Below are 27,762 nucleotides of genomic sequence, written 5' to 3' on the forward strand. Positions count from 1 at the left end.
TTGACTTATTTTTCAATTATTATATCTGTTTATTGTTATCACAATAAACAGCAATCTAGAGGAAACCATAAGTGCTACGGTCTGTCCAGTAATTTAAAATTAAAATAACAATCGCATCATCCCCTGAAATCAATCATCTCGCATGAATGTTTTTTGTTTTGGAACATGGGAAGAACATGCTAATGCAACATAGGAAAGCGGGGCCGAGATGATGATTATTTTACATCACATTTTGTTATATTTATCATAGTCTCTTGGGAGGAATTCTGACGTAGATTTTTTCTTGCATACCTTGAACGTGAACATTTACGGTACACATCTCTAATTAAACATGAAACATCGTGTCATTTAATGAATAGGACAGTTAACATAGTGGTTTCTTCAGTGGAAAAACCATATTGTGTTGGGTAATCGACATTGTACATCAGTGGACTACAGTACTCTGCAGAGAGAGGGGATGGATGACATACTTTTCCATGTCGTGCAATGTAGATAACTCTTACAATTCGGATCATTTCTGGATTGAATGCATTTGTCAATCTTTCTCTGCTCTCACTCTGATCTTTAAATACCCTCTACCGTTAAACGCATGCTCATTGGCATTGATTTGATTTTATCCCCCTGCAACCGCGAAGAAAAATGCAGACGTTCCCTTGAATCATCTCCAGTGCGGCTGTGGCACAACAGAGACTGTGAGATTACCTCAACTGTTTGTCCCCCCCCCCTTCCACCACCACCACCACCACCACCACCATCTGTCCCTTTCTTCCATTTCACGTGCCCAGGCAATATCCGTAGCCCTCTCATAGCAACAGCGCGCGCCGCCGCCCCCACCGTCTTGCTGTGAATGTTCCTTCCCCTGGATGTTCGCCTCGCACCATGCAGACGGTCCCTTGGCCCAGCCTGACGGTTCAGTGTTACCCCTCCCCCACCGCCGTGCTCCGTTTCACTCAAAGATGGCGTCGGCTCGAGAGCCTCTGGTCTCTGGCTGCGTTTTCAGGCTTGTTGTTGTCTCCGTTTTGCGCGGTTTTGGAACTCTTCCCCCGGCGGATCGACACGGAATTCCGGTGAGTAACAGCATTAGCGGGACGGAAGGGCTCCGCGGTCTTTTGTAAACAGCGTATCTCGATCGGAGATTTGCCCCCCACCCCACTACCCCCCACCCCCCCGCAAACCAGAACCGGAGCTCGAGCTTTTCAGGGGGACCTCGAGAGGAAGGAGAGAGGGGTACGGAAGGCTGATGGGCGCTGAGGAGGGTGGGCGGGGTGGGGGGAACAGAGAGGGGGAGTCGAGGCCTAGCCGCTGGGCTCCAGCGGCCTTGTCTTCGCCGCACTACAGGCTGGCGGAGTGTTAGTACGTGGGAGGGAGGCTGGTGGCGGAGGGCGGACGTCAGCGAGGTGGGGATCGCGCGTTGGGACTCGAAGCGGTCAGTGGATCCTCTCACGCGGTGAAGCTTGAAAACCGCGGGCCGTTCAATGTGAAACGGTGCACGATGTTTGCCTTAATTCCTGCACTTGGCCGCTGGCTGATATGACCGTCCGCAAGTTGCATTGTGCCTGATACAAGGCCGCGATCTTACGTTAATAAGAGAACGACATTCAAATTGAGGTTATTGGCCGTGTTTGTCGCGATGCCGTTGTTGTGGTTGGAAAAGAAGGAGATAGCTTATTTTGGACTGCTGTTCTAACATGCTAGCCGTGTGTTTGTCGCTGTTTACGTTTTGACTTGACGAGTAACGTTAGTAACACAGTCGTAACGTTAGCACACTGGCTAGCTGTTAACGTTAGCTTGCTAAACAACAGCATTTCGCGGGAAGCCTTGTTGTCACACACTTGGCTGCTTCATGTACCAGTGAAAGTAAACAAAACACCAGGAAACACTTGAGCAATGCGGGGAAGTGACCAAGCTTTGATTTTTTTTGTTTATTTATTTTTTTTACTTAGCCTCTCAGCTAATGTTTGCTAACTGTATGTTTTGGCTGCACTGTATTTTTGTTCCCGAACAAAATAACCAGATGGTCAGCTTTATATTGCACATTTTATAAATACTTTATGTCACTTTTTATTATTTGCTTCCACAGGGTAAAATAGCATGTATAGATTGTGTGGTTATTACTTCTTTTTGTAGGTGATGGTAGTGTTAAATACAGGAACAATTGAAAATGTGATGAGGGATTTTAGCTTTCTGAAACATTTGGGATTGGCCATGTTACTCGAAGTCATTGTCAGCAGTGCAAGCAAGACTCTGTTTATATACCTCTGTTAGTTCCTGGTATGCCACTGTTGGTTTATTTGTTTCCTTCTTTGCATTGCCCATATGTCTGTATGAACTGATGCTCTATTTAAATGTGTTTTTAACTGCACGTTTTGTGTTACAGGGTGGTGCTGCCGAAGTGCAATAGACATGAGGGTGATCAGCCCCATCTACTCCGTCCTGGTGTTGAGAAGCCCAGACTGCTGGAGTTGAAAAACAGTGAAAGGAAAAAAGAATAAAAGGGGGCAAGATATCGTTGAGGCAAGGGAATTTAAAGAACTTCAATACATCACAAATACCCACACAGACGTTTGTCAATCTAACATGAAAACTCATGTCTTGGGGAACATGGCCATTTTTTCTAACTCACAATGACAGTTTGGTTACATTACCAGTGACTGTAAACTAACTGGTTAGTTGCGATTACAGCCTTATTATATTGTTTTTTTTTTTTTTTTTGTTACATTTTGTCGAAGAAAACTTTTCCTACATTAATACCAGCCTCTGCCCAGTGATACAAGTGGGTGGGCCTGATTTTATTGGGTGGTTGGTTTTGGGGCTTGTGCTATGGTCAGCTGCTTACTACCGCGTTGTGCATACGCGACTTCAGCGGGAGTCTCTGTGCGGCCCCAGGACAAGGGATAGTAAACTGCGGAGAAAAAAAGCACGAGAAGCAAAGGAGTGGGCGGCGCTTCGGCGCAGGCCAGGTGTCTTTGGCTCGTAGTTCACATTTTTTTTTGTTTGGTGATTGTTGGAAGGCCCCAGGGCCACCGCGCCCTGAGAGACTGCAGTCATGGTGAAACTGGCCAACCCCACATACACCCAGTGGATCCTAGAAGCCATCAAGAAGGTCAAGAAACAGAAGCAGCGACCGTCTGAGGAGCGCATTTGCAATGCTGTCTCTATGTCCCATGGTCTGGACCGCAAGACTATTCTGGAACAATTAGAACTGAGCGTCAAAGATGGGACCATCCTTAAGGTTACCAACAAAGGTCTCAACTCTTACAAGGATCCTGAGAACCCTGGACGTGTGGCTCTTCCCAAGTCCAAAGGGAGTGGCAGCTCTGGAGGCGGAGGTGGCAGCGGAGGTGGAGGTGGCAGCGGAGGTGGCGGCGGTGGCAGCAGCGGTGGCAGCGGCGGTGGCAGCGGCGGTGGCAGCGGCGGTGGCAGCAGTGGTCCAAGCTTCCAAAGCCATTTGGGAAAGAGACCTGGACTTGACTGGAACAAGTTGATCAAGCGGGCACTGGAGGGCCTCCACGAACCAGGTGGCTCCTGCTTGAAAAACATTGAGCGCTTTCTCAAGTGTCAGGCTGATGTGGCAGCCTACCTGTCAGGCAGTGGCTCCATGGGGCCTGGCATCTTCCACCAGCAGCTAAGGGTGGCCCTCAAAAGGGCGGTGGCCCATGGACGTGTGGCAAAGCAGGGTCCACTCTTTCAGTTCATCAGTCGCAGCAGCTCCCACAATGACGGCACTGGCATGGTATCCCTGGAATCACTTCCCCCTGTCCGCCTGCTGCCTCATGAGAAGGACAAGGTAAGAATGCAACTGTTTTCAATACATGAAGCAAACACAAATACTGTGACATTTATTGTTCATGTCAGCTCCTGAGCACACTGGACAGTAAAACACCAGAATATGCATTTGTACTCCACTCTGTTTTACCTGGCTTTTTTTTTTGCCAAGGTTTACAACTATCTGGAACAATATGAATGCCAGTAAAAAAAAAAAAAAAGCATGTGTTTTGAAGTTTTGTTGCTTACTTTCTACACAAACGATACAAGTGTGTTGTTGCTACTTTGTTAGACGTCTGGTGGGTCATTTGTTAGCAGAGGTCAACGGGGGGAGGAAGTCACATGGCCCCCAACCAGTATGGACCGTCTGCAGCAATGTTCTCCGTCTGGACATAGCACGGGCAAGGCAAACGGGAGGACCACACAGTCGAGCAAAAGAGAATGTTGTAGTGCATAGTGGTGCCATATGAGACTGGCTGATGCAAACCACAAACCTCTGAAAGAGAGAGAGAGAGAGAGAGAGAGAGAGGGGCAGAGACGTGGAGTGAGAAGAAAGCAAGAGAGGCAGAATGCGCTGTCGAGCGGGAGAGGCAGACATGCAGGCGACAGAGGAGAGCAGGAACACACCCACTTTTGTAACCTGATCAGAGACAGAGAGCAGTTACAAACCTCTGCCTGTAAGGGCCACGGACATGTAGTTATGAGAACATTCTGAGGTACTGTATGCCCAAAACAAAGTTTTGCAGACTTTTCACATTTTTCCCTCCAACTTGCTTTGTGGTCTGTCACCTCCTAACTGGTGCACACAGCAGATCTTGAAGGACTTAGACTGCTCCGTGCTACTGTTTTGACTGACTCGGGTCTTAATCTGTGCCCTTTTTGGAAGTGTACGTGCCTTTGCAAGCACCCAGCTTCCTTGAAGGCTGCATAACATGGTGACTCGCTTAGCTCTGAATGATGGACTTCATAAGATGACCAGAGATCAACCATGTCTGACTCAGTATCTGATTTCCTTGCTGCCCCACTAACCATCATTTAAAAGATGACCTACTAAATCAAGCGATTTTCATGATTTATTTTTAAATTGTGTATTCACGTATTGAGTTGTAGATATTATACAGAGTGATCAATATTAGATGTATCTCAAGAAAAAAAAGTAAATGTTGGCAGGAATAGGGGAATCTGTTGTTTTGTCTGGCCTTTCAAGTTTCTTGTTTTGAGATTGCTCTGTTATTTATGCTTGAGCTTGTAACTATCTGTGATGTTTATTATGTTAGATTTGCGTGTACGTATTGGTAGACAGCATGATCTGACTGCTTGGAAACTGTGTGTGCAACAAACAAAGGCCTCTGCATGATCACCCTCCAGTTTTCATAGCCTTCCAGTGGCGCATCATTGCCTCGCATGATCGCCTACAGTTATGATTTCTCCAGGAGAAGAGGCGTGAGCAAGAGAGGCTTCGAGTGAAGTCGCGGAAGGGAAAAAAAATCAAGACAAATTGCTAAGCACCAGCTCTGACCCCATTTGTGAGATTTGCGTACTCAATTCTCTTATGTTTGTCAGAGTGCACTATTCAGCGAGATCCCATACTCGTCTCTCTGTCCCCACCACCCCACTCCCCCCATCCTAATACGGTGCCATTGCCAGGTCATGAAGGGGGAGGTGAACGGGGATCGAAGTCAACCAGGGGTCATGGATATATAGACTCCAAACCTCATTGCCTCCCTGAGCACCCGTTAGCAGTATGAAGCTTTGGCCATTAGGTGGGATGGGCTTTGAGGCCGAGCCTTTGTGAGTGGAGCTGTGTGATTACATAGTAGTGTGCATGATGTTCATCCTGTCATAATAGACAAGAGCGATCTCCCTGCCCTCCGATTGCCCTCTTCCCAACAGCTGGAGTGGGGTGAACCAGAGTTCTCGATGTCGACGTGCAGTGTCACGGTGAGGACGTGTGAAAAAGCCACTTGCGCACACACACAAGCAGCGGCTTCCCTCCAAAAGTGCCACTGACCATGTAACCGGATTGACTATTTTGTTTTCTCTGCAGCTTTTGCTTGCTTTAGGTTGTTAGCACTGATAGAGGAGTTACATTCGGCTTCATTGTTTATTATGAACACTAATTGATATACTTATCTTGCATAATCAATTCCACTTATTGGACACCCCACCCCCAATCTGATGCCATGTGCACATTGCACCTGCCTACTCAAGGTTAAGACATCATTTGCTGTGTTTGACTGAAGCACAGCAACACTCAGGCATTGATTATATGCCTTCAATACTTCCCGCCACTTTTTTTTTTTCCTTTCCCCTTCTCTTCTACACACATCCCAGCAACACAATGGCATTAGTCACATGAGAGTAGTTAGTGCCTTTGCCGGGAGGATGGAACCATTTACTGGTTTGGATTCACTACACAGGAATGTTGACAAAACGGCTCAGTTGGGTGCCAAGAAAATACCAACTATCAAGTGTATTGTTGATGTTTTTCAGTTGAATATGCATTGGAGTAGATTAATTTTCCCAGCAGAAATCTAGTGGGTTTTTTTTTTTCCTCCTCGCATCATGCCAGAAAAGGTTCTGGGAAACGGTATTAGTTTCGCACCATACTAAATTGGGTACCATAAATTATTCCTAATGTAAACAAATGACATTAACTCAATTAATAACAGTACTGCAAAAATGCTATAATGTAATTTGCGTACCGCATTAAAATGCGCACCAACTGCTGCTCTGCTATTCTACTAGTTTATTTAGTAAAAACATGTTTTTCACTTTTAAATGGGAATGGTGGCACTGTTTGGTCACACCTTGCACTTATATTTTGGATAAAACAGTCCGACGGGATTACTCTACTTAGTGCTTCGTTTGATTAATAACTGAACCCACTGCACACCAAACAAGAACATAGATAGATATTGCAGGTCTCAGTGAGCGAATTATATGCAAGTATCAAACTGATGTATGCATTGACTGTCCCCCAAGCAAGGAAGCCTGCTAAAAATGTGCACTAGTGGTGTCAGGAATCAATTAATTGACAACTATTTTCATCACCAATTACTTTGTAATAGTCATTGTTTAACCTAAAATAGTCAAAATCCTCAGATTTCAAGCTCTCAAAAGTAAATGATTTTTGGGGTGAGGATGGGGGTGCAAAGGATATGCTTCCATATAGACTTTTCATAAAATGATTTCCCTAATTAATGTAGTCTTGATTAGTGCATTATTAGGTCAGGTTTGTAGAAATTTCCCATAGCCATTGTCCCGTTATATTTTGACAACTCTTCAAAGCTTCAAAGTAAACATGTCTCAACCGTCTCATTGCAAGTGAACTGGGATTGTTTTGCCCATACAATTCAAAACTTTAATTATGCAGAGAGAAAAAAAAATCAAATTTCATTAGATTCTAATGTAAACCTGTACTACTTTAAGTTTGTTTGATCTGGGCAACCAAAGCTCAATTTGAAAGAGACCAAAATTAATGATTTGGTTGCAACTAAGGAAACTTTTTGCCCATCATTATAAGTGAAGGAAAAAAAACGTTTTTGCTACGTGACAAACGTGCAGTTAGGTGTAATTATACTGTGCTTTCTTGGCAATCCCTTCAGACATCACAGACAGAAGAGGCAGCTGGTTGGAAGTCCACAGTATAGAAACAACATTATTCTGAGCCCAGGGAGAACAGTTAGCTATAGCTGTATGACAACTGTGACATGAATGACATTTGTTATGGGAAATGCAGCTCTGCATGGCCTTGCATATGGGATAACTTCACCACCTCACAAATGGAGTCAATGTGGTGCACAGCTGTGGAAGGGATGCTTGGGAGCAGCCAGCCCCGCTCCATTTGATTCAGTTATTTAGCTCTGTGTCTATGCTTTGTCTTGATTTTTAAGCAAAAGAGCAGGGATGTCAGATTGAATATTTTTATAATCCGTTATTCCATTGATAACTCGATCATTAATAAAATAATTGTATAGAATTTAATTTTGCGTTAAAGTGTATTAGATAACACATTTTTTTGGTGTTTATTTTTGATTAACCAATTATTGTTGTTTATTTGGTATTGTTTAGTGATTAAAAAACAACTATTAAGCAATATTGCATGAGATTCAGAGAGGGGTGGATGCTGGACTCACCAATCTTTTTGAGACTGATAGTTACTGGTTATTGTTTTCCCATAATAAAAGCAGATGTTTGCACATGTATTATTTTAATTGAAATGCGGACAAATTTTTGGCGCCTTGCACTATGTGCGGCTCCAGAGTGTAAGAGATTCCAACCCCTCTTGAGAGAGCTGGAACCAGAGCCCAAGCTCTGTCAAGGTTAGTACGACTATGACTAGTTGGAACCTCTCAACCTCGCACACTAGCTTGTGTTCCTTACCTAGTCGAATGGTAGCAGTCCCTCCAGCAAATTTATGTAGCTGGTGGTCCCGCCTTTGTCCGCTCCCCAGGTCACAGCACTGACCTCAATGGCCCGTCCCACAAGTGTTCAGTCTATGTTACCCACATTGCATTCTTGGGCTGTGCCCGGCCGGTCTCCATGGGTGGAGACCTGGCTACCGGGCACTCGCCTTTGAACCTCACCTTCAGGCCTGGCTCCATAAAGGGCAACAGAAAATAACTGAAAATATTATTTTCTGCAATATTTTGTTGTCATTAGGGATTTTTGAACCGTTCCTCACCTAACACATGGTTGCCATGGGTGACCCTACCAGATTCATAAAGCCGCAGAGAAATTAGCTCAGAATCTCATTGGGACATGATGACATGTATACAGTTCATATGCTCTGAGAAAAATAGATGAACAACATCCCTAAAGTCCTGGTTGAAAGTAGCAACAAGATTGAACCCCATGAACTCTAACGTCTCATGATGTCAATTCAGTTGAAAATACTGTAGGTGATTTATTCAAAGGTGCATTTCCATGATCATACTGTAAATACCATCCATCCATTTTCTGTACCGCTTGTCTTCCATCTAGAAAATTACCTCTGAATGGCGAAAAGAAGGAAACAATGGCTGTCATGTTTGGACGTTGCATTTGAGGATCACTGTGGACAGTTGATCAGCTGACGGTCAGCAAAATAATGCTTGCAGCTGAACTGCTCACCTTTGAAAAAATCCTACTTACTGAAGCTCAAGAATAAAACAAAATTGTGTGCACAACTAGCGTGAAAACATGCATCCATCGCTTATTGTACGGTCACTTGCAACAAAAATGTAGACCACGCTCGACAGACATTCCTCGGTCGTCGCGGAATAAACCAAAAAGTGAATATTTACTTTGAAGTCGATTTGCAGCGTCCCTTTATGTTTACCACTTGCGCTATTAAAATGTTTATGTTAGTGGCCCATGTGTTCTTAGGAGAGAAAAACGTTAGTCTCGAACCTTCTTTTGGAATGAGTGTGGCACAAAAGCCAAAGAAGTACCAAAGCACTAAACTGAAGACTCTTCCTCTATATGCTATGCATAAGGGCGGTGCAAACTCAACACAGATTTTACTCACAATTTTGGGCAAATTTCAAATTGTTCTTGTCTTCAGTGGCATTCCAACACTTGATCTAGCTCACTTAAACCATCAAATACTCTACAGTTTTGTTGTATCCACTTGTAAATCGTATGCTGTAACAACGAGCTTGTGTTCTGGATAAAGCCATGAGAGAGGTGTGTTGGAGGGTTGCTGAAATTGGGTCCCCATTTTAATGAGGTCCTTGACTTGATACAAGACAAGGACAACATCACTGCTTTCCTCTTGTTCTTGTTTTGCTTTTTATTTCCCCATTCTTCCTCTCACCATTGTTCCCTCTCTTTGGTCTCACAATATACTGTCCTCTCATTGGATAACAACGGCCAGTTGCATACAAAGAAAACCAGGCCACCTCTGTTTTGTATTCGCTGCACATAGACAGTATGACAGAGTGGGCCTCAAGAAGCTACTGCTGAGCACTTGAAAGTGTTTAGATGATCTTTAAATAGATGTCTGCAAGTAAACTTGGCCCTGGGCCAATATTTTCCCAACAATCCTATTCCAAGACGCAATTAGGTTTTCATCAGGCAGACCCAGCTTTTTCTACTAAAAATGTCTTATTGGTATCAGCGGGGATGTAACTATAGCTAAAGCGCACAGTTTGCATAAGAAGAGGTCCATTGGTAGCCTTTACCGGCCAGACAAGTGCATCAGGGCCATATATGCCAGCGTGAGAGACCCCTCTCACCTGTTAGATCGTAACGTGACACTGGGACCTGGCATTGTGTGGTGCATTTGAAGTGTTGATCAATGTACATGCAAATCATGTTGATTCTTTACACTGTAATTATGTACACGTTTTAAATCATTGAGTTATTTATATACTACCAGCACTACCAGTGTTTTGTTTACATTACTTCCACATTCAAAGCACTGCCTTTTGGTCACATGAGCCAGTCAGCCAATTATCAGTGTTTTTCTTGTGATGTGGACGCGTAGTCACGTTGGTTGTACAGCTAATCAGGTGGCTGTATTCAGTATAGAGGTAATAATAAGGAAGTAGTGCGCGGTGGCAACACTGCGACGCAACATACTGAACGCAGAACGGCTCATTATTTTATACCAAGACAAGACCACAATACCAAGGCACTTTGAATATTGTGACATCGCTGATTATCAGTTTCTCACCAATCTCATCTAGATATAATTGGCGGTGGGCTAATTATGGTCCGTGGCCGAGCACTGTCCAAAAGCTTCCATGCATGGCTCGTTAGACCTAACCGCTTTTTTGTGCTTGTACATGTGTGCGATATTCGCAGCAACACTGAGGTATGATTTCCAGTCCGAGTACACCAGTTAATGTAGCTTACTGGCAAAAGTTGTGAGAAGTATCCATGTGGCTCAGTTTTTCACTTGATATTGCCGAAATTGAATAAAGGACTACCTGTGCAACACAAGTTGACAGATTATAATAGACATATAATGTCAAATGCCAGCTACATTACTTGATTCTATTGGCCTTATTTGTAAAAATGTGTATAGTACAATGGTACCTCTACTTAGAAACTTAATTGGTTCCACCATGGGGTTTGTAAGCAAAAACGTTTGTAAGTAGAAGCGACGTTTCCCATCCCAGGAATCGATGCAAAAACAATTAATGCATGCCGGACTATCCCAAAAGTTACACTTTTTGCCCTATTACTCTGTGTAAAACACAGAAAACCAAAACAAGGGTTTTATTTTTGCTTTTTCAAACCTTTATAACAAAAAAGTAATGTCACTTTATTCTTGACCTCTTAACTTTGCTTGGAGAGGGGGGAACCTGTTCTGATTTTCTACACTTGCTAAAAATACAGCAGAGAAGACAGAAAAATTCACGCTCGTAAATAATTGTATGCTTCCACGTACTCCTTGCAATGTGCCACGCAATCATTACTTTTGAGTGCCCAATCAGTCTATCATACATGTTTTTTTTTTTTTTTATAAAATGGAGGAGGAAACTGTAACACTTGGAAGAAACATGCAAACTTCACACAGGTAGGCTGGTGCCAGAATCAAACCCTGCGCCTCTGAATTGTGAAGTTAGCTGCTAACCAGTGCACCACAGTGCCACCCTCTGCAGCTTCATTATTTGTTTAATTTGAGATCTATTGTAGTTCTGTTTTGAGGAAAAAAAGATTGACGTTATTTTGTCAAAATTGTCTCATCTTTGGAGGATGAAGCCAAATCACAGTTATTTGTTTTGCAGACCTCGGATGGGCATTTTCCATTTACCTACATGTTAAGTTGGGTTTCCGTTGTTTTACTGTTACTTTCTTTTTACTACTTTGTTTTGCAATCAGAATAGCAGAAAAAACATGATCGACTAAATATGCTTACAGCAGGTCACCGTACTCTACCTGAAATTTATCATGATCACTAATCTTAATCGTGATCTGTCGTCTTGAAATTTATAGGTCCACTAAGCACTGGCACACATGCACTCCAAGAGGATAAATACCTGAGTTTTGGTCTGTTAAGAGAGAATTCAAAACCTGCATTGTAATGCAACAGAGTGTACTTTCTGAGGCGCCATAGTAATGGTGGTAGAAGTCTCTATGGCTTTTCATGTGTTTGTCGATAATACATACTATAGATAAGGTCACTTCAACCAATTCTGGTATGAGTGATGGCACGTGTAGGACACATTGTACTACAAGTCAATAATGGAAGGCTTATGCAACAACAGAGCGCCAGTTTTTGTTTCTCAAAGACCTTGACCCACAATTGCAGTGTTTCTGACATTACATAGAGGGGCGTGTGAGTCTTCTATTTCCCGCTGATTGGATTCTGATTTTGGGGGTCAATTCTGAATCGTTTTTTTTTTTTTGGTCAAAAGCAATTTTCTATAACAAAATTGATTCAAGAAATTTATTAAATTCCAAATATTATCAAACAGGCATGTAAATGACAATTTATCCAGCAAGGAAAAAGCTCACGTTTATTTTATTTATTGAGCAAAAAGTCGTTGTTGTGAAAGTTCTAGATATAAGCTCACGTATCAGAGCAATCATCAGTGTTCTTAAACTCAGAGCAACACTTAATCATGTTGGGCTCACAAGATCCCTTTGTTTCACCCATAACGTTTACCTACTGTATTTACTTTTTCCCCTTCTTTCCGTCTAGCCGGTGGCAGAGCCCATCCCCATCTGCAGCTTCTGTTTGGGGACCAAGGAGCAGAATCGCGATAAGAAACCTGAGGAGCTCATCTCCTGTGCGGACTGTGGCAATAGTGGTGAGTGGGCGTGTGTGTGTGTGTGTGTATGGGGCGGGGGGGGGGGGGGGGGGGGCACTTAAATATTACAACAATAGATGCAAATCAATTCTTTTCAGCAACATTGAATGTCTTTTTAGCCTTTGTAGTATGGTTAGCCACTGAGTATGACACTCTCAAGGCACTTTCATTTGTTGATGAGTTTCCGCCACTGAAAAAAAACTTCTGTCTGTTTATTTTACTCAATTTGCTAGCTTGAGGATTTAATATTAGCGTTACATGACTGGCGCAAGTTGACATGAGTCAGTCATAGACGGGCGTATTATATTAATAATTTATATAAGCATATATTTATATATATTTATATAAGTATAGTATACACACATGTCAATGTGTTTACGTACAGTATATATTTCCGCATTCACTGTATATGAATGAGGAAAAAAGTTATTTTTGGTAATTATTTCTGTCATTTATGTCTCCTATTGTGACTTAAATGCCCCTTATTTATCCACAATGAGACATATCACATTTTCTGCTGTAGTACGTAGTCGTCTACCATATCCAGCGACTACTGCATTATGTCCAGCGACTACTGCATTAAGGATAATTAAAACAATAAATCTTATTTGATTGAGGGAGATTCATCTGACATAGGTCACCCTAGGACATGTAATTTGTGGATGTTTCCTAAAATAGACGGTAAGAACGAATATCAAAAATTGAACGTCTGGTCAACTTTTTCTCACTATAAGCTTTTACATTGTGTGCCATATTAATTACTGCATTTGATGTCATCCATTGTTGATTGTTGACAACGCATTTGCACCATTACTGTCAAGCAAACATGTTAATGTAATTGCTGATGACCCAATGTAAATTCATTCTCATTTTTTAGGGGAGTGTAGGGTTACGATTGCATCAGAACCTGTCAGTCTGGCTGCTGGTCGGCTTTTGCGCATGTACACTCGTCTTTAAGACAGAATTAACAAGCTGCCCCTTTTTTTGATCCTGAAATAGCGAGGTATGGTACTGGTGCTGGTAACTGGTATCTCATGCAACATTAAAATCCAGTCATTTCAAAATAAAATATTTTTTGGTGGTTGGGGATCATTGGTGTAACCAAATGTACATTTTGTCCGTGACTAATGCTGGTACACAATATTCTGTCAAGTTAATGCAGGGAGATAGTGTTACACCCCTACCCCCCGTACACATATACACACACAAACACAACACCCCATCCCATTAATCTGCTCCGGCAGAATGTCATTTGTTTGGCTGTTGTGCGGGCACATTGGATTTATTAAGCAACTGAAGAATGTTTCAATTCCAAATACTTTGCCCTCGCACCTTCTATAACGATTTAAATGGGTCACCACTGTCATTCAACAGCCACACGTCAAGACAATGACAAACGTGTTTTGTGCATGTGCTTTTACCTGTCTGCAGGCCACCCGTCCTGTCTCAAGTTCTCCCCAGAGCTCACGGTGAGAGTTAAGGCACTGTGGTGGCAGTGCATTGAATGCAAAACCTGCAGCAGCTGTCAGGATCAAGGAAAGAATGCGGTGAGTGGTTGAGCAAATATGGCAAAGTGGCAGATGAACAGTGCCAGTGAAGGTTCTGTTCTTTGTTTAAGAGCCAGATCACGATGGCGGTAGACATACTGCATATTTGGATATTGTGCTATTTTTGACCATCATTGTTATTCAGATGTATGAAGTAGATCACTGTAAATCAAAGACAAAATGAATCACTTATTATTTTCCATTTTTATTAATCATGCATTAGGTTGGTGAATCAAAAAGAAAAAGATTTCTTTTTAATGAATGAGTGAAGCTAAACTGTTATTTGTTAGCTATCCAATGCAATTGAATAATGAACTAGCATTCACGTTGATTCAGTAACAAAAAACTTCTTAGGCCAGGGAAGTATGTGAACGCTCTGAAATGTCCTCAATTTCTGCATAATTTGTCATAAAAATGGTCTGATCATCATGTACAACCTAAGAATAAACAATTTGCATGCAACTTACACTAGACCAAGGGTCTGCAACCTTTATTATCAAAAGAGCCATTTTGCCAACTCTTCTAAAAAATATATATATATATAAAAAAAAAAAAACACGGGGAGCCGCCGCAAAGAATAGCAGAGCTTGTAAACTTGTAAACTAAAATGTTCATCTTTTATTTATTTATTTGTGGGTATAGGCTACTTTGAAATAAATTTAAATTTAATCTGTGGGCCTATTTAAGTCCTTCCTATATTTGTGTAAAAGTAAAATAAAAACTACCCCACTTTAATATAAATAAAACAGCTATGTATGTGTAAATTGCTAGTATCAGTTTAGTCACAAATTTACTTTATCACTGTTAATTAAACATGAAGCTTTTATTCTCTCGCATGAATGGCAACAGGTGAATGCACAGTTATACAGTGCCTTGGAAGACCATTTCATTGTTTTGCCTGTCATTTTACTTTGCTGGCATAGAGAGACAACGATAGATTCTGTTGTGAATATTTTGTTTGACCAACTAAGACAAATTTGACAATTTCCTTCAGCGTAATCGTCCAGTGTGTAGGAATTACTGGCTTAGGTTTATACCGATTTGCAAGAAAAAACAAATAAATAATTAATTTTGTGAATTTTATCGGGCTCTGCTGTCTAAATGACAAGTAAATTTGAATCATCAATGCATGTTTGTGTCTCTGTGTTCAGGACAATATGTTATTTTGTGATTCGTGTGACCGGGGCTTCCACATGGAGTGTTGTGATCCTCCCCTCACGCGGATGCCAAAAGGTAAATAAACAAAACTACCTCTTTAACTTTGTACCTGTGGCTTTATTGCATCTTTACAGCCCCCCCATAAAGTCAATCATTCATCTAATCTGCCTCAAAGAGTAGGTGAGAGTTTCATTTCAAGATACATGCACATTCAATCCAGATCACGGTCATAATATTTTATGTGTTTGGCTGTTTCTTTCTGTTTCTCAATCTAAGTGTAAACAAGTTGTATATACTCTATCTGCTTTCTTGTTTTTGACTCAGGCATGTGGATTTGTCAAATCTGCCAACCGAGGAAAAAGGGAAAGAATCTTTTACATGAAAAGGCAGCACAAATTAAACGGCGCTATAATGCACCACTTGGACGACCCAGGAACAGGTATGGAAATATTCTGGAGAGAACACATGTCAACATTTTTATGTCAAATACTTTATTATTCACTATATATTGTGTGCTTGTTATCAAATGACAAAAATTCTAATTAGACACTTCATTCATTCATATCTACCCAGGCCGGGGCGGCCCTTCAAAAAACTAGGTGGTCGCGCTCGGCGGAAGCGCTCGGCCTCGGCCAATTCCTCCTCCAGCTCGTCTTGCGAAGGTTACCCTGGTGATGACCGATTACTTTTCTCGATGCGGGATGGTGACGACCTGACACAAAGCAGCCTTCGCTTCAACAACAAGACCAAGGGATTAATCGATGCACTCACGAAATTTTTTACACCGTCGCCTGAGGGTCGCAAGGCACGCCAGGAAGTGGTAGACTACTCGGACCAGTGTCGCATCAGAAAGAAAGCCAATCGCAGCAAGGGAGATGGAGACGACAGGGCGGGTATGTTGACTATTTAGTTGCCATGAAATATTTTTTCAACACCCAAAGTTTATTGTTACAGTGGGGAGTTTTCTTGAGTTGTAAGGAAGAGTCAAAGGCTTGTTTATGTGTCTCCCCTGTGGAGTTTTTAACTTTTCATATTTATACTTTTTTTGCCACCATCAGACAATCAAGAAGGCAGCGACTGGCGTGATGAAGACGACAGATTTCCTGGCCATGAAAATCTAACAGAAAAAGACATTGAGCTTTTCAGACACATCCAGGAGCTTGCGTTACAGGTATCCATCCACTTGATGAGCCAAAATAAGAAATATAGAATACGAAATATTGAATGAATACCAGAGACAGGATAACTGAAGACTAGATGAAGCATACGATGGGACGACCAATTGAGGAACGTACTCATTCATGTGTAGCATGTTCTTTCTGGAGTAACACCTGTTGTCAAGAGATACATAAGAGTTAAGGCTGGGCCATTATTGAAAAATGAAAAACGCAATGATTTTGATTGATATTGAAATCACCATTCACAAGCACGATTATCCATTGATTTTAAGCTTTTTATTTATTCAACTACCTTGAAACATGAAAAGAACAGCCGGGTGTCTTTAAGGTGCTATCACGACATAGGAACTTGCAAACACACAGCGCACCTTTTGGCACTTCTCTCCCCTGATTTTATGATCATGAGAAACCAAAATCACAATTAGATATCGATTAAATTCCCAGTCTTGATTAGGGTTAGAGCTGGGTGTACACTGATTTTTTTTCATGATGTAAAGATAAAAAGGATAGGATTAGCAGCAGCCAGGACCCGATAAAATATTTATTGTCGGTTTTGGGCATTCCCAATCAAGTGTGTCGTGTAGTTTAATGACAGTGAGTCTCCTGTTGGGCATCGATAAAGGAATACCTTTTGTCTTCCCATTGGCTTTAAATACAAAGTTGCCCGGAAGTTCAATGTTGCACTGGTATAATCTGTGTATTTTGTGCACATACAGCATCATGTTCATGCTGGATTTAACCTTTCCCTTTTCTTCACTTCTTTCCTCTACTTTGGTCACCCCTCACAGAAAGTTGGGGTTACAGGCCCACCAGATCCTCAGATGCGATGTCCATCAGTCATTGAATTTGGAAAGTTTGACATCCAAACATGGTATTCTTCTCCCTACCCGCAAGAGTACAGCAGGTGTGCAAAATATTTAAATGTGTTTGCAGTTCCCTGATTTTTTTTTTTTTTTTTAAACCAACGTTTTTCTGTTGTGTTCTTCGGTTTTGTATCGATACTGACTTCTAAAAGAATTCTAATGAAAGCAGAATCTAATTGCAACTTGCGGTGGATCGAGGGCTTGGCGGTAATTCATTGTACAAAATGTGCACTGAAACCGAACGGAGTAAAAAAATAGCCCCAAACAGATCATAATAGTATCTCTGGAACACCTGGAGGGATAGATTACACTTTTCTACAATCCTAGCGATTCCCAAGTGCACAATTAAATGAATATAAAAGCAAAAAATGAATTTTCCATGATATTATGTCTTCTTTAAGTGCGCCTTGTGGTGCGGAAAATACGGTAGGTATAAACTTTTGCAAAATTTTCTTTTTATTGAGCAGACTGCAAGAAAATTAATCCTTTTACTTCCTGAGCTCTGCCAATCATTGTTTTTAATGCAGTAGTCTTTCTTTCCTTTCCCAGGAAGATTTTAAATAAGCTATTCCGATGCTTGTATTGTAATGATTAAAAAAGTATATTGACCCTTTTGATCAAATTATCATCTGAATTTTTTTTTTTTAGACTACCCAAACTGTACTTGTGCGAATTCTGCCTGCGCTACATGAAGAGCCGTAGCATCCTCTACCAGCACATGAAGAAATGCAACTGGTTCCATCCTCCAGCTAATGAGATTTACAGGAAAGACGACGTCTCTGTGTTTGAGGTACACATTAATACTGGACAGTCAGCATAGTGAAGGATGAGAGATGATCGTGAGATGCACCACTATCATTCCTGTTACATCCCTCTATTAATTTTCTCAGCCTTCACATTAAATAATTATCTGCCCATGTTGATTGCAAATGACCAGCAATTAACTCTTGAATCAATCTCTTTAATCAATCTTAAGAACATCCCAGTTATATATCACTTGTACTAAGATAAAGACATTCGTGCAGCATAGACTGTCATGGCTACTTTAATGGCTTCGCATCTAAATCAAAATTCGTTTTAACACCATGTTCCAATTAATTCATTTAATTAGTGTTTAGTAAAATAATACCAATGCTATGTTTGAGCTCTGTTTTTTTTAGTAAGTTCTCAACTCGTACACAGTATTCCACACACGCAAAATTGGAACGGTCAGTTCCTTTCTTTGGCATTTGAGTTCCGCATCAAAATATGAATATGTGACAAATGTTCAGAATTCCTGAGTCGCTGATGGTGTCGGGGTACACTCGCCTGCCTTGTCTTCATTCACTCTCCTCTCCAGACGGTATAATGCATGCTCTATTGAATTAGGTCCAGTGATTGACAGGGCCAGTCCAAGACCCTCCACTAATTCCCCCTGATGAAGTCCCTCATTTACAATTTACTGATTGCACCTACCAGCAATATATTTTCTCACATTGTTATCCATGCATCCATTATCCAAACTGCTCTATCCTCACAAGGGTCATCCTATCCCAGCTGATATCAGGCAGTAGGCAGGGTGTACCCTAAAATGGTTCACAGCCAATTGCAGGGCACACATAGACAAACAAACATTCATACACAATCACGCTGCTTCCTGACCACATCCACCACAACTTCTCGCTGTTTGTCACTCCTCCGTCGCTTTGTATCGCGCGATGTCTTCTGAGACTGTTATGGTCATTTCCCGATGCCAACACCTCCCTGTACTTGTTCGATTCAACTCAAAACAGCATGTGACTTTTGCCTCAAATAGTGTTCATTGAGTGTCGCACTCATATCTGTTCTCTCATTAACCCTTTCCAAAGGTCGATGGAAACGTGAGCACAATCTACTGCCAGAACCTGTGCCTGCTGGCCAAGCTTTTCCTCGACCACAAGACCCTCTATTACGATGTGGAGCCCTTTCTTTTCTATGTCCTCACGCAGAATGACAACAAAGGTTGCCACCTTGTTGGCTACTTTTCTAAGGTATAACGATCCCTTCAATTTTGCATTGTTGTCATACATTTTATACGGCGTAAATTTCACACAACTACAATACAATCAACATCAGTATTTTTTTAAAACGACCTTATCTGTGTGGAAAATCTTGCATACCAGTAATACATGTAAGCACTGTTAGGACACAAAATTAACAACACGTGCATAATGGCTTATTTCGTGCCAAACTCCCATGTTGCCTGTGAGTCGTTCATTGCATGTGCATCCATTCAAATGTCAGTAGCGCTACCAAAACAGCATTTAGTGATTTTAAACATCCACATCAAACCCAGCTGTCCCTGCACCACAAAGTGACCATTATTATTTTCTAATGATGGATTATGTCTGTGTCTTTACAGGAGAAACACTGCCAACAGAAATACAACGTATCATGCATCATGATTCTTCCACAGTACCAGCGAAAGGGCTATGGGCGCTTTCTCATTGATTTCAGTAATAATCTCTCCTTGTTGCACATAAACACAAAGCAACTATGATTGGCACAAACCTGTGACAGATAAACTACTAGTTGCTGTGTTTGAATTGTTGTTGTAATTCACCATGAATTTTTCTGTCTGTGCTGCCTCTTTGCAGGCTACTTGCTATCTAAACGCGAGGGCCAGCCTGGATCACCAGAGAAGCCTCTCTCAGACCTCGGTCGGCTATCCTACATGGCCTATTGGCGCAGCGAGGTCCTTGAGTGCCTCCATAGAGTCCGTGACCGGCAGATCACAATAAGACAGCTCAGCAAACTGACTGGGATTTGCCCGCAGGATATCACAACAACCCTGCATAGCCTCAATATGCTTGAGCAACGAGGAGACAGGTTAGAGCACAGACTCTTCAAACATGCAGACACACTACATGTGGGAGTGTATCAGACGTTGTCAATTATATTGTCCTTTAAATTTTGAGGCAGTATCAATTACTTACCTTTCACGCAAACATAAGTTACATTTAATAAACGTCTATATCTTATCATTAGAGTAAACATTCCTCTTTGACTATGCCTATGTGCTAAAAAATACCGTTGTTACTTAGCCAATGGTTATGTTGCTCGGAATTCGAATTCACAAACATAGAAAAAACAATAACAACTCTTTCAGAAAATCAAACAGCAAAGTTTTGTGGGTTTACTACATCGGCTACATTCTGGAGTAGATGAGTACTACTGGACTTGTCATTTATGTTACAATGAACTTGAATGTGGGATTGTAATGATGTTTGCATTGTCAGGACTGTCCTGGTGCGACGGGAGAAGCTCATAAATAACCATATAGCTCGTCTCAAGACCCGACCACGGCAGCTGGAGGTTGACCCAGAGTGTCTCCGCTGGACACCTGTCATTGTAACTAATACCGTGGTTTCTGATGCTGATGAGGATGAAGATGAAGAGGACGATCAAGAACCAACAGTGGATCACCGTAAGGAGGTAATCACTTGATGGTTATTATTAAATTGCTATTTGGTGTTAGAGAACCAGCCTTGATATGTGTTGCTTCTTGTTTTTAAATAGATCAAATCAAGTCACAAGCTACCATCAATGTCTTGGCACATGCGTCAAGCAAAAAAGAGGGAAGACGAAGAGGAGGAAGAAGAGAGAAAGGGCTTCCTCGGGTTTCCTGTCAGCCAAAGTTCTCCGACATCACCTCCAATTCGTTGTCCACCTGCCCCACTGCCACCACGTCCACCACTGCCAGCAAACGGCGAACGTAGACCCCGTGGTCGCCCACCCAAAAACTGGCCTTGGGGTAAAGCAGTTAAGGATCGCCAGCGAGTTGGCCGGCCACCTAAAGTGCACGCAATGGAGGAAGAGGGCGAGGAGGATGAAAGGACAGATGATGGAAAAATTGGCTCGACAGCCATCCCTGTCTCCCTATTCTCACTAGAGAGAAAAATCGAGTCAGCAAGCTTTCGCACAATAGACATGGCCCGGCACCCCACCATAACGCCGATCCGAAGAGGACGCCCTCCGAGGAAAAAGAGAGGCCCCAAACCGAGACAAATGGAGGAGCCGAGTGAGGGGCTGGCACAGCTTCCTGGGGTTTCCAGGCCGTGTGAGTCTCCTCCCATCAGGAAGAGTGGCTTCAGTGATAGTAGCGAAGAAGAAGAGGACGACGATGATGAGGAAAGCCGGACATGCTCTCCTCCCATACTCACAAAGCCAGCGATGGGGCTCAAATGCAAGGTACAAAGAAAACACTCATTTCTGAGTAATAACAATTTAGTTCGAAGCAATAATAATACAATTTATTTGTATTGCACTTTTTATAAAAATAATCTCAAAATGCTACAAAAACGGAAGTAACAAAACAACAATTCGCTCAGGATAAAAAAGCACAAGAGAACAGCAACAAATAAAGGCATAAAAGCTGCAAAAGCAGAGTGTGAGACAAGAAATTTGAAACTATAAATTTAGAAGAATTTAAGCTCAATTTCCGTTCTGCTTTGTCCAGAAGCCATTGAGAAAGCGACGTTTTCGCCAGCGCAGCCACCCACACAGCAGCGTGGTGACAGAGACCATTTCTGAGACCACAGAGGTTTTGGACGAACCATTTGTCGACTCTGACTCCGAGAGGCCCATGCCTAGGCTGGAGGAGGAGACAACCTTGGGCCACCCCTTGCGCCGCTACCCTCCCGCTCGCTCTGCACTTAGGTTGTCAGACCCTGCTCCCAAAAGGGGTCGACATTGCAACCTCTCTGATTCAGAGGAAGATGGTGAGTAGAGGCGACCTTGTAGACTCATTGACAATTTTCCGTTTGTACGTGGGTGTCTTTGTTTTACACCTGTTCCTTTTTTCTCATTTTAGAGCTAACTGCTATGCTGAATCCTATGGCTGCATTGCCATCACGTCCTTTGGCAAATCAACCTGCCAATCCTGAGGTGCCAGTCAAGAAGAAGAAAGGCTGGCCGAAGGGAAAGAGCCGTAAACCACTGCACTGGAAGAAACGAGGACCTGGAAGACCACCTGGAAGTGGAGCCCACCAGCGAGCTGCTGCAGAAAGCCAAGCAAGTGGCGCTCCCGCACCTCCCAAAATCAAGATGAAACCTGGACGGAAGCCTCGGAGCTGGTATCTCCAGCGTGCCCAAGAAGAAGCAGAGAGGCAAGAGCAGGAGAGGCAAAGACTGCTGGAGCAACACTTGGACAAAGATTCTCATCCACTGTCAACGGATCGAACCAGCAAGCGTGTTTCAAGAGCCATCTTGAATAAAGAAAAATACTCAGATGAAGATGAATATCTCCCTATTCCTGTGGAACAGAAGGTACCAAAAAGGAGAGGAAGACCACCCAGGAACCCTGCCCTCCGTCAACCGCCCCCACCTGCCCCAAGGCCACCTCTCAACTCTGAACCAGAGGATGCAGAAGAGGAAGATGACGAAGAGGAGGAGGAGGAGGAAGAGGAGGATGCAGATAGAACTTGGGAGGAAAACAAATCTAGCCGTCCACGGCCCCGCCCCATTTTGTCTACTTCCTCTGCCTCGTCCAACTTAGGGCATAGGGCCTCACATTTCTGTCCTCAGGATGTTGATCATGGCGAAAGAGGAGAAAATGATGAGGAAGATGAAAGGGAAGATGAGGAATTTGAGAGCCAGGGCCATGGTAATCTTAATTTGTCAAGGCGAGCAGCAGCCGCACCAGCTTTAGGAAGTCGGCGTAGTGAGGAGCATGATGCGGATGATGAAGGTGATGGACATTTGGAGGACAAAAGCAACAGTAGTAGCAACATTAGTAAGAAACGAAAAAGTCAGGAGTCTGACGACGAGGACGACGACGATGAGGAGGAAGAGCCTGCTTCCCATGCAAGCTCCCCTCCAGTCAAAGAAGAACCACAAGGCGGAGAGGCTTTTTTAGACATGGAGAACAGCATGGCCCGGGATTATGTCAGCAAGCAGGAGGATGAAGAGGAGGAGGAGGAAGAGCCTGAAGAGCAGGTGCAGGAGTCAAAGTGTCAACCCTCCTCCGCTGATCCACAGCAGGAGGACAGGCGACGTAGAGAGCAGGAGGAATCTGCTGCAGCCGCCGCAGCTGTGGAAACTGTTACGGCCATGTCTGTTCCTTCTGAGCCCATAGAGCTGCAGCCTTTGCAGACAGAAGACAAAGATGTAGCACTGTTGATAGAACCCCAACACAGCCACTCCCATCCTCATCAGCACTCTGACTTCAAAGAGGAGCTGGGTCACCATCACTCACATCATCCACATCACCACTCCAATGAACTCGACTTGGAGACGGTCCAGGCAGTGCAGTCTCTGACACAAGGGGAAGCCCAGGATGAAGAGACTGAGCCACACCACGGGGCTTACCAGGACTGTGAAGAGACACTCGCTGCCTGTCGGACACTACAGAGTTACAGCAACACGGGGGATGCTGAAGAGGAGGCCCTGGCATTAGTAGAGGACTGTGGGGCCTCCCAACATAGCAGCCCCTTGCATAATCCACCAATGCCGCCATTGCCTGGTCAATCTGTGCGTTCAGTGAACAGTCCGGGCTTGTCCTCGACTATCATGGACACAGCAACGGGAGGGCAAAGGGGTGGGACTCCTGGCCCCACTGGAGCAGGAGGTGGAACTGGTGGTGGGTACACACAGATCACCCCAGAACATCCCAGCTCTCTGTCTGCACCATCCCAGCAGAACATTGAGACGTCACCTATGATGGATGTCCCATCTGTGTCGGACCACTCGCAGCAGGTGGTCGACAGTGGCTTCAGTGACCTGGGTAGTATCGAGAGCACTACAGAGAATTATGACAACCCCAGCAGCTATGACTCGACTATGGGAAGCAACGCAACGGGAAATGGGGGTAATGGCGGTGGAATGTCTGTGGCAGGTGCTTCTTCGGCCTCGTCTGCCGCCTCTTCTTCCAGCTCGGCCACTCCGTCCTCCTCACAGTCCAACAGCTGCTCATTTGGGCCAACGCCCACTCTAACATCTTCCACGGGGAATGGAGGAGCTCAGCACGGATTAGGAAGCTGTAGCCTCATCCAGCAAACTGGACCCGGTCCCAACAGTGGTTCCGGAGCCAGTAATGTTGGCAATTCTGTCCCCCAACCCCCACCTCCTCCTCATCCATCTAACACCCCTGTCTGTGGCATTAAGTCTCCTCAGAGCTGCGGTGTGATTGAAAGGCCTCCCAGCACCAATCAGCAACAGCCGCAGTCATCCCAAAAGAAGGTTCCGCAGCAGCCTCCTCCTCAGCAGCAGCAGCAGCAAGCGCCCAACTCTCAGCCTCCACCCTCAGCCCCCACTCCTCAACAGCAGCAGCCCCTGTCCCAATGTAGCATGGGAAATGGCTTTGGCTCCACTCCCATGATTATGGAGATTCCTGAGAGCGGGGGCGGTGGAGGTGGTCGTACCCTGTATGAGCGTATGGGTCAGGACTTTGGCACAGGGGGGTACCCGCAACCCTCTGCAACTTTCAGCCTGGCCAAACTCCAGCAGCTTACAAACACCATTATGGACCCACACGGCATGCCCTACTCTCACTCACCTTCCGTCACCTCTTATGCCACCAGTGTGTCACTCTCTAACCCAGGGCTGGCACCCTCTGCCCATGTGCCCCTCTCCCAGGGCCAGCCCACAATGACTCCACCCCCTAACCTCAGCTCCGGCTCCATGAACTTGGGCTCCCTGCAGCTGCAATGCAACATGCCCACCACCAACATCAGTCTGGGTCCCCCACCCCACACACAGCGACTGCAGGGCCAAATGCCCACTGTCAAAGGCCATATTTCCATTCGGTCCAAAGCCACTCAGCAACTAGCCCCGGCCCCGCACCAGCAGCAGCTCTATGGACGCAGCTCTGGGGCCGTGGCCATGCAAGGCACACCTCGCACCTTGGCTGTTCAACGCGGCATGATGCCAAACCTCATGCCAACGCCGGCACCGTACAATTCCATGAACATGACACCGCTCAATCCCATGTCGGCCGGCTACCGAATGGCCCAACCAATGATGAACAGTGGTTACCATGGTAATCCTCCTTACATGAATCAGCCGGCTCAGTATCCCATGCAAATGCAGATGGGAATGATGGGAGGGCAGGGTTACCCCCAGCAGCCTATGCAGCCAAATCACCATGGCAACATGATGTACACAGGCCCCTCCCATCATAGCTATGCTGGTGTCCCAAAACAGTCGCCCTACATGAGCAGATGAAGACATGGGTCCGTGGCTGATTCTTGCTGGACTTTAAATGTGCATCATGTTCACACTCTACAGTGCCGCGGAAGGCACCGAGAGTGCTGGTGAATGAAAAACGGGGGTCTCCTGCTTTTCTGTGTAATCATTTTGTCCATTTCTCATAAGATAGACAGGGTGTGTACGTGGACCAGGCCAGGCCTATGCAGACCCTGCAAACTGGCCCAAATGTCTACTCCCCCTCTTGATGAGCAAGAGGGGGGTAAAAGAGGATGGCGAGGAAGATACACAGCAAAGGACATTACAGGATTCATTCTGATCTTACTTTGTTGGATTGCGAATGCAAAAGACAGTTATCTGATTATATTCAACCATGCACACAATCTTTTGACATAGGAAGCCTTACCTTAAAAAAGAGACATAGTTGGTGGATTCTTGTTTTTTTAAACATAATGTTGAACTTTATTTTTGTTGTTTTGTTTTGGAGTGTCTGTGTTCAGTCTGGCCTCTTAATATGCTTCAGTCTTTATATTTGTGGCATTCTGAATCGGTGGCACACCCTCTTGGGTCCTTAGAAAGACCCCAACATCTCCCTGGTCAGCGGGGGCCTCCAGTGTTCAAGGTGTTTATTCATTTTTCTGTCTTCCTGGATGGACGATGTCATACCAAAAACACTGCAGACACAGAGGAGACAACATTGTTTTTTCCCCATCAATAGTAGCATTATGTTCCAGTTTCAACCACTTTGACAAGTTAAGATGTAAATATTGTGGTACCTCCCATTGTCAAGCAACACATGCATAGACGCATACTGGCTAGCTCTCGCTTAAGATGGCTAGCACAGGAATGTACCACCTTCAGCTATTCTTGTCCACACTCCACTGACAGTCTGTGTGCAATGTCAACTTTTTATTTTAGCATTTAAAGAATTAAGAACTTACAGCGAGATTTCCATTGAGCTGCTTTAAGGAAATTTGGTTAACAATTCGCTGACTTCCCCTCAAGTGTTAAAGACCCAAGGAGGTCGAGGTGTCTGCTTAAGAACTGCGTATTCAGTTAAACTTGTAATTTTTTTTCATATAAAATTATTATTATTTTTATTTTTTTTAATTTTCTCTCCACTTCTGTTTTCTAGAGATACTGCGCTAGACAGTTAGCCCTTATAAAGGGTGTACCTAAAGGCCTGGTGTAGTGCATGGCTTGGCCCACGCATAGAGGCACACTCGTATGAAAGCAGGGTCAGAGCTTTGTTGGTTATGGCGTTTAAATGGCGCGGGTGAGACGAACGGTTCACCTTGTTGCTCCATGTACCAGTATTCAAAGTCAAAAGAGGCGTTTTCGTTTTCTACAGACCTGACATTGCATACTTTTTGTGTCTATTGTTCTGTTCTGAACTTTGTTTTCTTTCTGAATTTTATCAGACTGGGCAGCTTTCTATTATGACCTAAGCTGACTCTTTTTGACTAAAAAGAAACTGTGTAGAGAACACATTTTTTTCTATAATATAAAAAGAAATTCTGACATTAATATTGGTACTGTCATTTTTTTCCTCACTTCTGTTTCAGGACAAAAACACAACATATTTTTAGCTCACCTCTTGGGTAATAATTACTAAGAAATTCAAAATAATAAAAAAAAAAGTTCTCACTTTTAGTGACTAAGATGCCTTTAACCTTTCCATTCCATCTCATCTCTAGAGTTTTTCTATCTTTGTGTAGTATATTAATGCTATTTTAAACAAAAGGACTACAAATATCTAAAGGTCACTTGGCATTTTTTTTTACTTTTGTGTGTATAGGATGACTTCCTTACATTAAAGAGGCATGTAAAAATAAGCTCCGTATATTTCTGTCTGTTTATATCGCTTCCCTTTTTGTATCCTTTGGAATTGTACATGTTTCGTTGTATGCTAAGAGAGTGCAAAATAAATAGAGGAGTGTTTGGCTGAGTGCAGAGTGCTGTGCTGTGCTCAGCGGCCTCAACTCTCTTCTCTGTCCCTGTATGTATTTCCATTTATCCGGTCCCACCCCTTTCTTAGCAAGTACTTTCAAAGAACTCTGTACATTTTAACATAAAATGAAAATAAATTATGTTGAGCCATTCATGTTTCTCTTGACATTTTTTAGGTAATTACAAAAAGTACAAATTTACAGTATACGGCACATTTATAATTTGAAGCCCCAGCAACTCCTTTCAGATGCCTACAAAGTCATAAATTGTCTTCCATAATTTGCAATCAAAAAAAAAAAAAAAGTTGTCTCCCATATACTTTTACATTTATACTCTGGTACTTTTCAAACGCAGTGTCATGTTTATAAATATTGCTGGCCACGTAGCATAA

At 43.4% G+C, this 27,762-nt stretch overlaps 1 protein-coding gene across 4 annotated transcripts; it reads left to right on the forward strand.

Moving 5' to 3' along the window:
- Positions 1-903: 903 nt before the first annotated feature.
- On the forward strand, positions 904-27,523 carry kat6a (K(lysine) acetyltransferase 6A). 4 transcript variants are annotated; one of them, XM_088376047.1, is made up of 17 exons: positions 904-1,067; positions 2,378-3,787; positions 12,404-12,512; positions 13,944-14,059; positions 15,211-15,292; positions 15,542-15,656; positions 15,791-16,110; positions 16,276-16,388; positions 17,184-17,299; positions 17,907-18,048; positions 19,106-19,267; positions 19,639-19,732; positions 19,874-20,105; positions 20,516-20,711; positions 20,796-21,467; positions 21,736-21,997; positions 22,090-27,523. In XM_088376047.1, the coding sequence occupies exons 2-17, from the start codon at positions 3,047-3,049 to the stop codon at positions 25,437-25,439; spliced, it is 6,822 nt and encodes a 2,273-aa protein (XP_088232173.1). In that variant the 5' UTR covers positions 904-1,067; positions 2,378-3,046; the 3' UTR covers positions 25,440-27,523. The 4 variants fall into 4 exon arrangements, with proteins under 4 accessions (XP_088232173.1, XP_088232170.1, XP_088232172.1 ...); XM_088376044.1 differs by having other exon boundaries at positions 15,211-15,291; positions 15,535-15,656; XM_088376046.1 differs by lacking the exon at positions 904-1,067 and adding an exon at positions 1,333-1,426 and having other exon boundaries at positions 15,211-15,291; positions 15,535-15,656.
- Positions 27,524-27,762: the final 239 nt, after the last annotated feature.

The sequence above is a fragment of the Syngnathus floridae genome, chromosome 5 (genome assembly GCF_059516105.1).
Source record: "Syngnathus floridae isolate MCC-2025c chromosome 5, RoL_Sflo_1.0, whole genome shotgun sequence".
Lineage (NCBI taxonomy): Eukaryota > Metazoa > Chordata > Actinopteri > Syngnathiformes > Syngnathidae > Syngnathus > Syngnathus floridae.